Source organism: Nyctereutes procyonoides, unplaced genomic scaffold, assembly GCF_905146905.1.
Source record: "Nyctereutes procyonoides isolate TBG_1078 unplaced genomic scaffold, NYPRO_anot_genome, whole genome shotgun sequence".
Taxonomy (NCBI): domain Eukaryota; kingdom Metazoa; phylum Chordata; class Mammalia; order Carnivora; family Canidae; genus Nyctereutes; species Nyctereutes procyonoides.
This window is the reverse complement of record NW_026575046.1, coordinates 19603257-19620681: the sequence shown is the minus strand read 5'-3', so window position 1 is coordinate 19620681 and position 17425 is coordinate 19603257. Positions and strand designations below refer to the sequence as shown.

General features: G+C 36.1%; 1 protein-coding gene across 6 annotated transcripts in view; it reads left to right on the top strand.

The window, feature by feature from the left end:
• Positions 1–17425, top strand: part of PRKAA1 (protein kinase AMP-activated catalytic subunit alpha 1) — a 37075-nt gene that overhangs the window by 9158 nt on the left and 10492 nt on the right. For 5 of the 6 annotated variants that reach the window (XM_055325048.1, XM_055325051.1, XM_055325053.1 and 2 more), the window contains 4 exons: positions 7871–8012; positions 9668–9761; positions 13378–13522; positions 14837–14924. In XM_055325048.1, the coding sequence (XP_055181023.1) occupies positions 7871–8012; positions 9668–9761; positions 13378–13522; positions 14837–14924 (469 nt within the window). The remainder of the gene's footprint in view (positions 1–7870; positions 8013–9667; positions 9762–13377; positions 13523–14836; positions 14925–17425) is intronic. The other variant, XM_055325052.1, reaches the window with a different exon arrangement.

The window sequence follows — 17425 nt, the reverse complement described above, 5'->3', positions numbered from 1 at the left end:
AGGGGGAGGATAGAGGTTGGTGGAATTTAAGCTTATGGGGATGGGAACTAGATGCATAGAAGTTAAAGCTATTAATTATTTAGCACTTATTATGGGCTTAAAGGGATGCTACTGAATCTATGTGGATAAGGAGGACAAATCAAAGAGCTGAGATAATTGGCCATATGAGAATTAAATCAGAAAATTTATGACTGATTAAATAGGGGTAGAGGGCAGGTTTGGCCTAAATAGTAATAGCCACCGTTTATTATCAAGCGCTTACTGTGCCAGCCAGGTGCTATGTAAAGTGCTTTACAAACCCTATTTTATGTATTCCTTACAATCACTCCTATGGAGTATGTGGTATTTTTATTTTTACAGACAAATGAATAGAAGGTTGAAGTAATTTAATTTGCCCAGATCAAACATTTTGTAAATAACTTTTATACTGGAAAAACCCAGGTCTGAGTATATATATATATGAAAATTTTGAAATCAAAATTTTGAGATCAAAACCCAGGTCTGAGTATATATATATAAGAAAATTTTGAGATCAATACATGAATGAATTTGAGAGAATCTGAGTGTGTATAAATATATATATATATATACACTCAGATTAAATGTATATATATTAAATATATATATATTTATTACTCCTAATGTTTAATGCTATCAGCTGCCCTTTTTCCCCCTAAAAATGTTCTATTGGTATACCAGCCATGAAAAAGGAATTAGTGCACTAATTTTCCCTTAAAAAAACCCAACTGATCATGTACCCTGCTTATTTATTTAGTTGTGTGTGTGTATGAGAGAGAGAGAATTTGATCTCGTTACAGTGGCTGTCGTAACACCTTCCCCTCCTCTGCTGCTGTTCAATTTTTGTTTGAATACTATTTATACAGTCATACTTTGGTGATTTCTGTTTCAAAAATGAAGAAGATATGCCTCTATTCTAATTTATAATTTGATGAAATGCTCATGTATTAGAAAAAAGTCTTCAGTTGTACCTTATTTGGTTATTGATTTCATTCTGCTTATTTAGCCTTCTTTTGGAGGGGGCTTCTATTCACAGGTGGAATAATATGCTACTCCCTGTTTCTTAAGAATTGAATTTTACTTGATTCCCAATTTTTGGTCTATCACCATCCCTCCTTGTCTTTCCAATTTCTTCCTCATTTTTGGTATGTGTTCAATAAAATTTTCTGTCACATTTCTGTAACTTACTGCTTTCTACATGATTTTTAACTGTTCTGTTGTCTTACTCTGCTTTTATTTCATAACTTCTATAATTTCTTTTTTTATTTAAAAGATTTTATTTTTTTATTTTATGTATTTATTTAAAAAAGATATTTTTATTCATGAGAGACACACACAATGAGAGAAAGGCAGAGACACAGGCAGAGGGAGAAGCAGGCTACATGCAGGGAGCCTGATGTGGGACTGGATCCTGGGACTCCAGGGTCACTCCTTGGGCCGAAGGCAGGCCTAAACCGCTGAGCCACCCAGGGATCCCCGAAGATTTTATTTTTAAGTAATTTTTATATCCCATCCAATGTGGGGCTCACACTTAAAACCCTGAGATCAAGAGTCCCATGCTCTACTGATTGAGCCATGCAGGCACACCATAACATCTATATTAGCACTTGGTGATAGCTAATTTTTTTCTAGAACATTAATGTAGTTCTTGGATGAGCATTGTTAATGTCTATTCTTTTTACTTTAGTCTTTTGTACTTTAAAACTTTTTGGTTTTCTTACTTTATAGTTATTTTGGTCATCTTTAGAGGCCAGGGAGGTCCCAAGGATCCAGGTTTTGGTCAGTAATGTTTTCTGTGGCAGCGTCACTGGCATATAGTTGATGCTTAATACATGAATAAATTTGAGAGAATGCTTTGAATCACCTTTTCCAGCTCCTTATTTAATGACAGAATATACTTGTGGAGTTTCAATAAGATCCAGTTGTTACCTAAAGTGAATTGGGGTTGAAATTAGGTTGAGTGGGGTGGGATATGAGAGGGGATTGGTTGATTTGTAATGAATTGGAGTTCAGTCCGAAATGGATTCTGCTGTAATATTCTTTCCAAATCAGAGCCTGACAGTTGTATCCAGCATTGTGGTGTTACCAGTCTTGTTTCATCTATGTAGGTAATGGGACAGGGTTTCTAATAAGCCATTGCTTGAAGGTTTTGTGGGTAGTTGGGACAGATGAGATTACTACTTGTTCAGGTATCAATAAACTAGGTCTAAGAAGATACTTCCTGAATTGGGGTTTAATAGTCAAGTTGACTCCTCTTAAATCACATTTGATTGGTTATAGGAGATTGGAGATAGCCTTACCAGAAATTAGAATATGCTTCTAATTTCCACAGTCCATTTCAGCTCTGATTATAGGTTTTTCTCTGTCCCTGATTTCATGATATTTTATGAGGTTTTTTTATTAGTAAATTTATTTTTTATTGGTGTTCAATTTGCCAACGTACAGAATAACACCCAGTGCTCATCCCATCAAGTGCCTACCTTAGTGCCCGCCACCCAGTCACCCCCATCCCCGCCCTCCTCCCCTTCCACCACCCCTAGTTCGTTTCCCAGAGTTTGGAGTCTTCCATGTTCTGTCTCCCTTTGTGATATTTCCCACTTATTTTTTCTCCTTTCCTCTTTATTCCCTTTCACTATTTTTTATATTCCCCAAATGAATGAGACCATATAATGTTTGTCCTTCTCCGATTGACTTACTTCGCTCAGCATAATATCCTCCAGTTCTATCCACGTCGAAGCAAATGGTGGGTATTTGTCATTTCTAATGGCTGAGTAATATTCCATTGTATACATAAACCACATCTTCTTTATCCATTCATCTTTCGATGGACACAGAGGCTCCTTCCACAGTTTGGCTATTGTGGACATTGCTGCTAGAAACATCGGGGTGCAGGTGTCCCAGCATTTCATTGCATCTGTATCTTTGGGGTAAATCCCCAGCAGTGCAATTGCTGGGTGTAGGGCAGATCTATTTTTAACTCTTTGAGGAACCCCACACAGTTTTCCAGAGTGGCTGCACCAGTTCACATTCCCACCAACAGGCAGGAGGGTTCCCCTTTCTCCACATCCTCTCCAACATTTGTGGTTTCCTGTCTTGTTAATTTTCCCCATTCTCACTGGTGTGAAGTGGTATCTCATTGTGGTTTTGATTTGTATTTCCCTGATGGCCAGTGATGTGGAGCATTTTCTCATGTGTCGTTGGCCATGTCTGTGTCTTCCTCTGTGAGATTTCTGTTCATGTCTTTTGCCCATTTCATGATTGGATTGTTTGTTTCTTTGCTGTTGAGTTTAATACAGTCTTTATAGATCTTGGAAATTAGCCCTTTATCTGATACGTCATTTGCAAATATCTTCTCCCATTCTGTAGGTTGATTTTGAGCTTTGTTGACTATCCTTTGCTGTGCAAAAGCTTCTTATCTTGATGAAGTCCCAATAGTTCATTTTTGCTTTTGTTTCTTTTGCCTTCGTGGATGTATCTTGCAAGAAGTTACTGTGGCTAAGTTCAAAAAGGGTGTTGCCTGTGTTCTCCTCTAGGATTTTGATGGAATCTTGTCTCACCTTTAGATCTTTCATCCATTTTGAGTTTATATTTGTGTATGGTGCAGGAGAGTGGTCTAGTTTCATTCTTCTGCATGTGAGGCCAGCATCACCTTAATTCCAAAACCAGACAAAGACCCCACCAAAAAGGAGAATTATAGATGAATATCCCTGATGAACATGGATGCAAAAATTCTCAACAAGATACTAGCCAATAGGATTCAACAGTATATTAAGGTTATTCACCATGACCAAGTAGGATTTATCCCCGGGATGCAAGGCTGGTTCAACACTTGAAAAGCAATCAGTGTGATTCATCATATCAGCAAGAGAAAAAACAAGAACCATATGATCCTCTCAATAGATGCAGAGAAAGCATTTGACAAAATACAGCATCCATTCCTGATCAAAACTCTTCAGAGTGTAGGGATAGAGGGAACATTCCTCAACATCTTCAAAGCCATCTAACGAAAAGCCCACAGCAAATATCATTCTCAATAGGGAAGCACTGGGAGCTTTTCCCCTAAGATCAGGAACAAGACAGGGATGTCCACTCTCACCACTGGTATTCAACATAGTACTAGAAGTCCTAGCCTCAGCAATCAGGCAACAAAAAGACATAAAAGGCATTCAAATTGGCAAAGAAGTCAGACTCTCCCTCTTCGCCGATGACATGATATTCTACATAAAAAACCCAAAAGACTCCACCCCAAGATTGCTAGAACTCATACAGCAATTCGGCAGTGTGGCAGGATACAAAATCAATGTCCAGAAGTCAGTGGCATTTCTATACACTAACAATGAGACTGAAAAAAAGAGAAATGAAGGAGTCAATCCCATTTACAATTGCACCCAAAAGCATAAGATACCTAGGAATAAACCTGACCAAAGAGGTAAAGGATCTATACCCTCAAAACTATAGAACACTTCTGAAAGAAATTGAGGAGGACACAAAGAGATGGAAAATATCCCATGCTCATGGATTGGAAGAATTAATATTGTGAAAATGTCAATGTTATCCAGGGCAATTTACACGTTTAATGCAATCCCTATCAAAATACCATGGGCTTTCTTCAGAGAGTTGGAACAAATTATTTTAAGATTTGTGTGGAATCAGAAAAGACCCCGAATAGCCAGGGGAATTTTAAAAAAGAAAACCATAGCTGGGGGCATCACAATGCCAGATTTCAGGTTGTACTACAAAGCTGTGGTCATCAAGACAGTGTGGTACTGGCACAAAAACAGACACACAGATCAATGGAATAGAATAGAGAATCCAGAAGTGGACCCTGAACTTTATGCTCAACTAATATTCGACAAAGGAGGAAAGACGATCCACTGGAAGAAAGACAGTCTCTTCAATAAATGGTGCTGGGAAAATTGGACATCCACATGCAGAAGAATTTTATGAGTTTTTGATGGAAGTTTGTCCAGTGCATTCTTAGCCTCTTGTCTTTCAGGAAACTTCTATAATTTCTTAGCCATGGATGGTTTTGAAATTAGTTGAGCTCTACAAACAGTGGTTATAAGAAAATTTTGAGATTGCATTTATATTGTAGTAGTTTAGAACTGGCATTTTTGATTCTGTGATAATGCTTTGGGTTAAGGTAGACTATGTCGCAGTTACACATTTGCTTATTTCCTGGAAAGACTTGCATTATAGAGGTATTGTGCAGGTTAAAGAACCTGGACAAAATGGGAGGTGAACTTAGGTGGTAAATTGTATTTTTGAAAAGGATTGAGACACTGACTTAAGCACTTTTCTTAGATTCCTACTTAACAAATACTTTTTTCTCCAAATGTGAAATATCTGTATAACCTAACCTTGGATTTAATATTAATAAGTAAAACATTTAAGAAAAGCAGCAAATGCTTTAAAACATTCAAAGTAATGAGGAAGTACCCCATCCCCTCCCCTCTCAACTGCAGGGGGTGTGGTGGGCAGAAGAGCTCATCACTCACTGTCTTGGGTAGCCGGTGGGGGGAAAATGTTGAACTGTTGAAAACCATTGGACCTGATGATCTGTAAAGTTCTCTTTAGTTTTAAAATTCTGTGCTTTTATTATTAAATCATCAAGAGCACATATTAAGTGAAGAGCAATGAGTCTTGTCTTTTAGAAAGATAATTATCTTGTTGCTCCCCCGTTTAACAGCCTGCAGTGGTTCATAATCCTTCAGAGTTTTTAAAGGGTGGGCAGGCTCAGCTCCATCCCAAATCCCAGATCAAGCAAAAAATCCTATTTAGATTGGAATAATGAGGGAAAAATCTTTGTTTAAAATAATGTTTTAAAAAGAAGTTTAGGGACGCCTGGGTAGCTCAGTGGTTGAGGCTCTGCCTTCAGTTCAGGGCATGATCCCGGGTCTCTGGGATTGAGTCCTGTATCACGTATAGCATTAATCTGCTAAGGGCTGCCATAACAAAATACACAGATTGAATGGCTTTAACAAGAGATATTTTATCACGGTCTGGAGGCTAAAAGGTTGAGATCAAGGTTTCAGTAGGGTTGATGCCTTCTAAGGTCTCTCTCCTTTAGCTCGCAGATGGCTAGCTTCCTCCCTGTGTCCTCACATGGTTTCCTGTATGTACCCCTGCTGCCTTTGTGTCCAGATTTCCTCTTAGAAGGATACCAGGAGTCAGGGTGTAGTAGGACGCCCAAAACGGTTTCATTTTAACAGTCACTTCTTTAAACACCCTATCTCCAAATACAGTCACATTCTGAGACCAGGGTTAGGGTTTCAACATAAGAATTTTGGGGAAGACACAATTCGGTATCTAACAAACATAAATAAGAAGGGATTTCTTATTTATCATTACCTTTGCTTTTCCGCTGGTAACCAAGATTGCCAAGATTGCTCTCACCTATTGGTCTTACAAACTGTGTTCTAATTTAGAAGAGAACATTTTTTTCCCCTAAAAAGCTAAAATCCTAAGTCACTTATTTAAAAATTAAAAAAAAATGCATACATATGTATTTCAAAAAGTCAAATAGTACTAAGAAGTATATTTGTAAAACAGAATTCCTTACTCTAACTTTCTATTAATTTCTTCTGTAGTTAGCTCTAGGTTGTTTTTTTTTAACCTCCATACTTCTAATTGATCTATGCATGCATACAAGCTATTTCGTAATTCTTATTGACAGATTTTGTTGTTGTTGACTTTCTGTTATGGTATATAAGGATTTCAGTTCCCTTATACCTTTTCCTCTACATCTTCATTCTTCTCATATAATTATATCATACTTAAAAAAATCCATACTTAGCATTGCATAATTGTGACTGTGTAAAAACTATTTGCCAGGCCAATACTGTGACTATTTTGTTTATAATTTTTCTTGGAGTTATTAAATTACCTTGTTTTTTCTATTTGCTTAGTTTTCTTTGAACTGGAGACTAAATTTCTCATATCTTCAAATACCTTCGTAAAATCTCTTCAATACAATATTCTGTACTTTCAAACCTGTAAGATAATTTATCAGTCTCCTCTTCCCTCAACCGTCTTGAATCTTCCATCGCATTTCTGTCTGGATTTGTTGCCTTCTGCTCATCTGTTACCTAGGACTTTGCCTCATTACCATATTGGGGATTCTTTTCGTTTTTCTCCTACACTGGATCCCTTCTTCACTGGAGATTACCTTTCTTGGTTTATTTGTCTGATTTTGATAGAATATATATTCTCTAGTAGGTTCTAAAGAAAGGGTAAATAAAAGCTAATTGTTTGGAGACTAATCACCATTGATTATCTCGGCATAGCATTCAAAATTTAAAGAAAATCACTTAATTTTTTAAAATTTAAAATAGAAATTGCATGTTCCTGAACGGAAACTTGAAAGGCTCAAAGGGCTATCTATAAGTAGAAGTGTGTCTGTAATATGAGGGAATTTTTTGGGATGATGGAACTGTTCTGTATTTGATTCTAATGGTGGTTTTATCCTTTTCTGTGTGTTAAGATCCACAGAATTATTCACCAAAAAAAAAGCTCAGTTTTTTTTTAAGTTCAGTTTGTGTGATAATTTAAGAACTAAAAAATAAGAATTTAAAAGGGCAAAAAAGGTACAGCAAAAAAAAAGTCTCTTTTCTTTTTCTCTCTGTTAGTTTTCCTTTCTGGAAGAAACCACTGTTAGCAGTTTCTTATGTATTCTCCCGCTTAATCACTCTTGAACATGTAAATAACATTTAGGGGCAAATCAAGCAGAACTGAAAGGAAGTTAAATTTGCTCAGTATTTTCTGAGAATGTGAAGATTACTACTCTTTGACTATATCTAAAATGTTATTAATCAAGCCTGGCACTAATTTGTTAAAATTATTTCTCCTACAGTTGGCAAACATGAATTGACTGGGCATAAAGTTGCTGTGAAGATACTCAATCGACAGAAGATTCGAAGCCTTGATGTGGTAGGAAAAATCCGCAGAGAAATTCAGAACCTCAAGCTTTTCAGGCATCCTCATATAATTAAACTGTAAGATCCGATTATATTAAATATAGTGATACCACTTCTTAATCATTTTTATTAACCTGCTTAATCTGACAAGTGAGAAAGATAACTGACATTTCTTGAATCATCCCTCAAGGTTTTAAAATTTCTGCCTGTTGATGTATTTATCTAAACCCCATTCATGGTCACTTAAACCTCTGTCCATGTTTTGCCCTTGTGCTTATCAGCTGTTAACTTTCTCATTCATTCTTGTCTTTTGGACATGCCGTCTGATAGATAACCTATGCTTCTGTTGCTGTAGAACCAACAGTGATAGGCTAGTAAGAAGTCTTCACCTTCAAATTCCACATGATGTCATTTAGCCTCACTAAATACAATAGCAAGGCAGTAGAAAGGGTTTTTTTCCCCAATCTGCTTATATCTGCTAAAACAAATAACAAAAGATAGAATTTCAGGAATCCAGTATTCAGAAAACAGTAGTATTATGGTTGTCTTGTAGTTGCCAGTTGTAGGGTCTGCATTTAAACTTACTGGTCAGTTTTCTTATGTGGGCTCAGTTCAAACTGCTTAGGGTTTTATATTGAACTGGCTGGCTCAAAATTTTTCACTCTCACCGCTTCTCATTTGCTGAGGTGCCATGGTTTTAAGGTACATATGGATGCTGATGACGCGTAAATACACATCTCCTGCTTTCATACCTCTTCCCTGAATTCCATTTCTATGCACTCACTGCCTACTTCACATCTCCATTCGGATGCCAGAACTGAACATTCTGTTACCGTCCCCCAAACCTGCTCTTCACACAGTTCTCACCCTCTTGAGTTAGTATCCGGTTCCTCAGGGCAGAAATGTAGGAACTATCCTGAACTTCGTTTTTTCTCTATGTTCCTGTCATCCATTCCATCTCTTCAAAATACATCTAGGATCTGAGTGTTTCTCAATTCCTTCATTGCCATCAGTATATTGTGAGCCACTGTCATCTCTGTCATGGACTCCTGCAGTAGCCTCTTGCTTCCACCTTTACCATCCACAGTCAGTTCTTCATATTGCTGCTGTAAATTAAAGTTACCCTTCCTTTTTAATAGATCAGATCCCACATGACTACTTTGCTTAAAACCTTCAATAGCTTTGCATCTCCCTTAGAGTAGAAGCCAAAGCCTCATCCTGGCTTGTAAGGTTCTCTGTCCTCTGGTCTCCAGTTACCTCTTTGACTCTACATTCTGTTTCTCTCTGCCAGTTCTCTTCGCTCTAGCCTTCTTACCTTCCTCAAACATACCAGGCAGGCTTCTACCTCAGGGCCTTTGCACTTGCTGTTCTCTCTGCCTGGTTCACCTTCTTCCTAGATCATAGTATGGTTTGTTCCCTTCTATCAGGTTCTGCTCAAATGTTACTTTTATCAGAGGGTACTTCCTTAAGCACCCTGTATGAGAGATTCCCCTTAGTTTGCTTTATTTCTCTTCATAGCATGTTCCACCACCTGAGATATTGCTTATTTATTTAGTGTCTGTTTCCTGGCTCCTGGAACATGAACTCCATGAAGGCAGAGAATTTGTTTTGTTCCCTGCAGTTTTCCCAGCTTCTAGCACAGTGCCTGGTATATTATAGGCGCTTAGTAAATATTTTCTGAATGAATGAATATACATGTTTTAATATTGGTAGATAATGTTTTCTCTCACCAGGTACCAGGTCATCAGTACACCATCTGATATTTTCATGGTGATGGAATATGTCTCAGGAGGAGAGCTATTTGATTATATCTGTAAAAATGGAAGGGTAAGCTGTTCTGATTTAATCCTGTATATATTTTGTAACTCCCCTTATTCCTTACTAGCTTCAAGATGTCAGAAAGCAATTTTGTTAAGAGGTCTACTTAATAACCAGTTCCCTGGTTGCTCAGTATTTTCTGAGAATGTGAAGAATCATAGAATCACATTTGTCTAGAATCATAACTCTTTAGAGTTAGAAAAGACCTTAAAGATATTTCCTTAGCCTGCTTACATAGATGTGGAAGCTGAGACTCACAGTTTATATGTTTACTCAAGGTCACGTGATTTATTAATGACGGAATTGGATTGAGACCCAGACCCCAGAACTCATGATCCTCCAACTCATGCTTTTAGGGTATACAAATACTTGTAACATATATCTTGAAGTATATATATGTAATCCCTACAAAATATATTAATACTTAAAGATCTAGGCCTTGCTAGTCAACCCTAGTCACATTTAAATTGCATTCATTTTTTGGTTTCAGAAATCTGATGTACCTGGAGTAGTAAGAACAGGCTTCATGAAGGAGGTAGGAATTAGACTTAAAGAATTTAGAGTTGGAAGGAACTTTAGAAGGCATTTGGAACAGTATCTTAAGTTGCAGACACAAAAAGTGAACACTGACCTCCCCTGCCCATACTTTTTTCTCATACCCAGGTTATATGGTATGCTAAAACCTCTTTCTAGAAGAGCTGTTATCTAGCAATAAGAAGTCATTTTTTCCCTCCCAATCTAAAGTTCTTTATATCATTCATTCATTTGTTCTATATAGCATATCTGTTTACTTTCGTCAAAATCAAGCTCATTAAATAACCAAGTTAATTTTGATTTTACCATTTTTTAACATGGTTCATTTCAATTTTTAGAAATTCTACTTCCCTATTCATTAACCCTCCCTCCCACCACCATGTTATACCTGGAAAAATGGAAACAGGCACAAGTTGAATTGGTATCTTGTTTTCCTATCTTTTCCATTTGTCATATCTTGGTTATTTTACTTTACATTATGGGAGTTTTCTTCAGTTTTTACCTATTGCATATTAACATTTCAGCTGTCATATTTTCTATTTCAAAGATCTTTCTTGTTTTCTGAAATATTCTTTTTTAAATAGCCAATTCTACTCTACAGATACAGTAACCTTATCTGAGGATATTTTTTTTAAGCTTTTAATGTTAATTCCAGTATAGTTAACAAACAATGTTATATTAGTTTCATGTGTATAATATAGTGATTCAGCAATTCTATGCTTGTCATGACAAGTGTACTTTTCATCCCCATCACCAGTTCACATCCCTCCACTCACCTCCCCTCTGGTTACCATTAGTTTGTTCTCTGCAGTTAAGAGTCAGCAATTGTAGTTCTTCTTTTTTTTTTTTTTTACGTCTGTCCTGCATTGTTACTGTATCTTCTTTGCTCTATTTTATTGGTCTTTGTCTTTTGTACATGGCCCTTCCTCAGATGTCTGGTGATTCTTGGTTGTCCACTTATATTTGATTTGAGCAAGGTACTAAATGCCAAACTTATGTAGGTGGAAGTTATTGATTGATGGGCCTTCCCATTGGTTGAATAGGTAGGGATCTGTCCATTTTATTAGGGTATACCAAATGTCCATAATTTCAAATATTTTCCCTTAGATCAGAAAGTTGCTCCAGAAGAAACCTTCTAATTTCTTTGAGGGCATTAGCTTAGCTGTCAGTACTCTGAGTGCTGAATTGGGAAGAGGCCTGCAAGTATGCTGACTTCCACTTAACCTTTGTGTTTTCCTTCTGATACCTCATCCCTGTGTTGGTGTCCTTGAGAACAGAGCTGGTTCAGCTTTCCTCAAAAGTAAATCACCATGGGTCTTATCCCCCAGTAGGCATGAGTTTAGAAATTCTTACTTTACCAATTGTCCTGTTTTTAGTTCTCTTCTCATTTCTCCCTTGCAAATTCCCAAGGCTTCTAAGCTTTTCCAGGGTTCTGTGTGCAGGCTAGTTTATTATTGGTTTCCACCCCTGTGGGCTTAGGTTTCTGATCTCTCTGGTGAAATCTAATTGTCATCCATCCATTGTACAGTTTGGAGATTCCTCTTTTTTTTAATTTAATTTTTTATTTAAATGCAATTTAGTTAACATATAGTGTATTATTAGTTTCAGATGTAGACTTTAGTGATTCATCAGTTGCATATGAAACCCAGTGCTTATTACACCAATTGCCCTCCCTAATGCCCATGAACTCCTCTTGATTACTACTGTCATTTCTCTTGTTCTTTTTGTCTTTATATGCTAATGTCATTTTAGTGATGTTTCAGTGTGGCGACAAAAGGTTCAGTCTGCCATGTTTAACTGGAAATATGCTTTAACTTTTCTAATCTTTTGTAGACTTCCCATCCTTCATCTTTTGTACTGTATTTGTCAGTACAGTATAATTTTCATTTTTGTAGCCTGTTTAATTTCCTATTACATTTTGTTTATAATCAGTTTTGTTTCACATTTAGGACACATTCTTTTCTTTCATTTAGTATATTTGATATAAGGTTATATTAAAAAGTGAACCTACATTTTTTCTAGAATGAAGTAAGATTGCTAACACATTGTTATTTTCTCTAGAGGAAGAGTATCTCATAGTACTTCAGTAGTTTTAATTTTGGTTTCAAAATAAATTATAGTTTATCTTTCCTTCCAGATTGTCCATGCTATGTGAAGTATAGAAGTCTGGTTTTAGAATGCTAATTTTTGGCCTCTGTTAAAGAATGCATATTAGAATCTTTTGCCTAGAGAATTAATAGGCTGTTTATTAAATGTGACTTCTTGGTGCAGGCTTATCCAAGTGATGGCTTACTTTGGGAAGAAATCATAAAATAAGAAAATATGGATAAATGGGATGAGGAGTTTTTTTTTTTTGAGTGAGGAGTTTTTAAAATTTTTAAAAATGTTAGTTGCTACTTAAGATAGCTTTTTTCGGGAAACAGACTGGAGATGCATGCTTTTTATATTTTATAAAACAGATGAATTAAGGCTTTTCTTTTGTTAAAAATAAACTGTATTTCAGGACATATAATTTGATTGCTTGCTAATTTGTTAACAATCTTGACTGTTACTTCCTCGTATAGTCTAAAATAGTATAATCCACCCCAACATAATTCTCTGTGCCCTTATTCTTCAGAATACTCCTTGATGTGATACTTATTTCTTTATTGTCTATTTTCATCAACTAGATTAGCGCCTTTGTTTTCTTCATTGCTGTATCTCGAGTGTCTGAAACAGTGCATGACACATTGAAGATGCTCAATAAATATTTGTTAAAGGAATGAAGGATTAAACATTTCCAATTTATAGGAGAAAACACATCTAGTTTCAAGTAGAAATTGAAACTATTTGGATAGCTCATGAAATAGGAAAGCAAGCTATTACAATGTAGTCACAAGAGTGATAACAGAAAGTTGAGTTACTGATTTGGGTTCCAAGATCCTCTTAGCAATTCATGCTCTATATATCCATCTTCTCCTTGTTTCAAAAGTATTTCAGGATGAGGTTCATTTGAAGGTTTTGTGGATTTTGACTGTCTTATAGGTTGGAGAATTGTAGGTAGAAGAATTTCTTCTGAAAAACCTTTAAAATGCTTCTCTACTTTTCTTAGCTGGATGAAAAAGAAAGTCGGCGTCTGTTTCAACAGATCCTTTCTGGTGTGGATTACTGTCACAGGCATATGGTGGTCCATAGAGATTTGAAACCTGAAAATGTCTTGCTTGATGCACACATGAATGCAAAGATAGCTGATTTTGGTAAGAGATTTTTTTTATAGTTTCACATATTATGTTTAATGAACATCGATAGCATTTTTCAGATAACCTTTACTTCTGTGCAATGGATTGAGTATACCAAAATAGTGTATCCTCACCATTTTGTCTATGAGCTTACAAAGAGGAGAGATAAGGAATTCTCTTCTTAGTTTTGTGTCTTTAAATTGAGTTTTATGATAGTAGGTAAATAATTTAAGTTGGCAGCCTTAGAAGCGTCATTTGGATAGAGACTTATTTGTGAAAGAGAAGGTAGCAACCTTATTTCCAGTGTGTTTTTTTGGTCAAGTATAGGGCAAAAAGAAAGACTGGAATGGAGTTGTTCAAGCTCTGAAAGCCAGATGGTTAATTATATGAACAAAATTATTTTTAAAAAATTAAAATATTTTAAATGATAGAAAAGCATAATTTCAGCTTTGAGGATCATTATTTTGTCAAAAATTTGAATTTTTCCTTTATTTCCTGTATAAATTGCCATTGACATTATTATATCTAAGAAAATGAATCTCTGCAACTCTCTTTTGCTTAGCTTCAGTTCAAATCAGAGGAGATTCGTATAACTATTTTCCTTAGTTTTGAATATATGTATTATAATTTATAGAGATTTATTGAACAATGTCAGTCAGCTCTGAGCTATTGATTTGCTACTGCTGCTGCTATTGTTGTTGTAACTGACTTATTTGACTTCCATATATTCCTCAGTTGTCATGATGATGATTTGCTTTTTTTTTTTTTTTTTTAAGATTTTATTTTAAATAATTTCTATACCCAACCTGGGGCTTGAACTCACAATCCAGAGATCAAGAGCTGCTTGCTAGCACCTAAACCACCCAGGAGCTGGTTTACCTAGTGCATTTTTGAGAAGGCAGAGATTTCTTTATGGAGTAAAATTATGAGGGAACTTTGATATTCAAAGTTACTGTTTTTTTGTTTTTTAAAGAATCAGAACAGGGGTTAACAGAAACTCTGATTTTTAATTCTTATACTCATCTGTTGTACATTTTTTTCCTAGTAATTTCTGTATTAATAAATTTAAATATATCAAATTTATTCTAGTAAGCAGAATAACCAATATCTTTATACTCATTAAATTCCAATAATGCACTTATTTTAAATGCTGAAACATTACAAGTTTTAGGGCATAATGGCAAAATATTTGGAAACAGTAAAGACGGAATTTGTTGAAGCAAAGGACAAAATGATGATTTATCACTTTAATGCAAACTCAGTTTTACTGTTCAATAGGGTTTTGTTTTTGTCCTTGGGAAATCTTGAAAAGTTGATTTTGTGCATTTTCAGGTCTTTCAAACATGATGTCAGATGGTGAATTTTTAAGAACAAGTTGTGGCTCACCCAACTATGCTGCACCAGAAGTAATTTCAGGAAGGTAGTATTTGACACCCTTTCTTCCACCCCAGTACATTTATAATTGCCTGTTTCTCTTAGATTTTGTCTGTCTGGAGTGTCATATTAAATTCTAGTGAAAGGATGGGCAGCCCGGGTGGCTTAGCAGTTTAGCGCCACCTTCAGCTCAGGGCGTGATCCTGGAGACCCGGGATCGAGTCCTATATCCGGCTCCCTTGCATGGAGTCTACTTCTCCCTCTGCCTGTGTCTCTGCCTCTCTCTCTCTCTCTCTCTCTCTCTCTCTCTTTCTCTTTCTCTCTCATGAATAAATAAAATCTTAAAAAATAAATAAATTCTAGTGAAAGGAAAGACATGTAAGTCTTATTCTTTCCTTATCCAGAAAATGTTATGTTTTAAGAATAAAACATAAGTAAGAATTAAGGATTCCATTTATGGAAGAGAATATTGGATTGGAAGTCAATACTGTATTTAAAGTAGTTAGATGAGAATACTTTTCACTTTTTTCCCCCTGTAGAAGAAATTGAAAGTTTAAAACTAGCAAGTTGTTTTTTTTTTTTAAGACTTATATTTATTTTAGAGCATGCATGTATGTGTGTGCAAGGGGGTAGGGGACCCGGGGGAGAAGGAGAGAGAATCCCTAGCAAATTCCCTGCAGAGTTTAGACTCCAATGCGGGGCTCAATCTCAGGACCCCAGGATTGTGCCTAAGCCAGAATCAAGAGTTGGATGCTTAAAAAAATAAATAAATAAATTAATTAAAAAAAAAAAAAGAGTTGGATGCTCAGCAGATTGAGCCACCTAGATATCCCTAAAACTAGCAAGTTTTAAAAGTCAGACATTAAAAACTTGAATATAGAAATACCTACTAGTTAGAAATGGTTTACTTAAATGAAGAGTTAAAAAGTGTAATGTGTGAGGGGCACCTGGGTGGCTCAGATGGTTAAGCGTCTGCCTTTGGCTCAGGTCATGATCTCCAAGTCCTGGGATTGAGCCCATCAGGCTCCCAGCTCAGCAGGGAGTTTGCTTCTCCCATTCCCTCTGCCTCTACCCTGCTTGTGCATGCTCTCTCTCTCTCTAATGAATAAATAAAAAATCTTAAAAAAAAAAGTGTAATGTGTACCTTTGATTTTTCAGAAAGAAGGCATTTTTTAAAAACAAATTATTTTATATAGAGGGAGGGCATAGCGTGCACACAAGTTGAGGGTGGGCAGGAGAGGGAGAGATCCTCAAGCAGACTCCTTGCTGAGCACAGAGCCTGATCCCAGAACCCTGGGATCATGACCCTCATGATCCAAAATCAAGAGTCAGACGCTTAACCAATGGAGCCACCCAGGCATCTGATAGAAAGGCATTTTGTAGTAGCTCTGTTTGTGATAAGATGTCTTGGGGAATTGGACTGAAGTATGATAAAATCTTCAGACTCATTTATTTTGAATTTTTCATTTTTTACATATTCCAGAGACTAAAGTATTAAAAGAATTCTAACCTCTCAATTTACTGACCGGCAGCATTGAGAACATGAGGATCTTTGTATAGTGCAGCTCTTCGAATAGTTTAGATGGCAGGAAAATTTAATTTTTTAGACTGTTCTTCACTTTACTACTGAAATTAAAAATAGACTATTAAGTTTACTAGTTTCTGTAATTAACTTTTAATAACTTTACACTCAAACCATGTTTCTTTGTTTGAATGTTTCACATCCTAATTCAGAATGCAGAAATATTATAGTGTTTTCATAAGCTTGCTTGCCTGCCTGCTTAGAGAAATTATATTTAGGTATGGCTATGGATAAGGCAGAAGTATCTAATTTTATTTATTGTTTTAAAAGATTTTTTTATTTATTTGAGAGAGAGCGCACAAGCATGAGCAGGGAGAGGGGCAGAGGGAGACAGAGAAGCAGACTCCCTGCCCAGCAGGGAGCCTGGACTCAGGGCTCCATCCCAGGACCCTGGGATCATGACCTGAGCTGAAGGTGTAGATGCTTAGCTTACCCAGGTGCTCCAGTTTTAAGTATCTGATTTTAAATTTATCAAGATTCATATCATCTTTTTATATCACTTAATGTTCAAAAAATAATTTCATTTGTATCATGTAAATTCTTTTAGAAAAAATAATTCGAGACCCAGCAACAGTGTTAATTAAATAAACAAAAGAAATGTATTCTAAATATGCATATATACATGGGCCATTACTGAAGTCTACTTTTCCAGTTTGGATAAGGTCTTTCTGTGAGGTCTGGATGAGTGGGAACTTGTACTCAAAGCAGTATCTATGGATCAGTTCAACAATTTATTTGACCAAAGCCAGACTTTGATCTAATAGTCTGCAATTAGTTAAGTCAGGTGTTTACAGTGTATTGTAAATACCAGTGTAGACTCTTCTGTGAACCAGTCAGCTTGGTTTTCTTCCACAGCCCCAGGCCCTTTTTGCCTTGGTAGGAGGTCTCGGGTTATTGGGAGAGAGTGGGTTTAGAGTTCATCACTAAAGAAAATTCTTTTTTTTTTTTTTTTAAAGATTTTATTT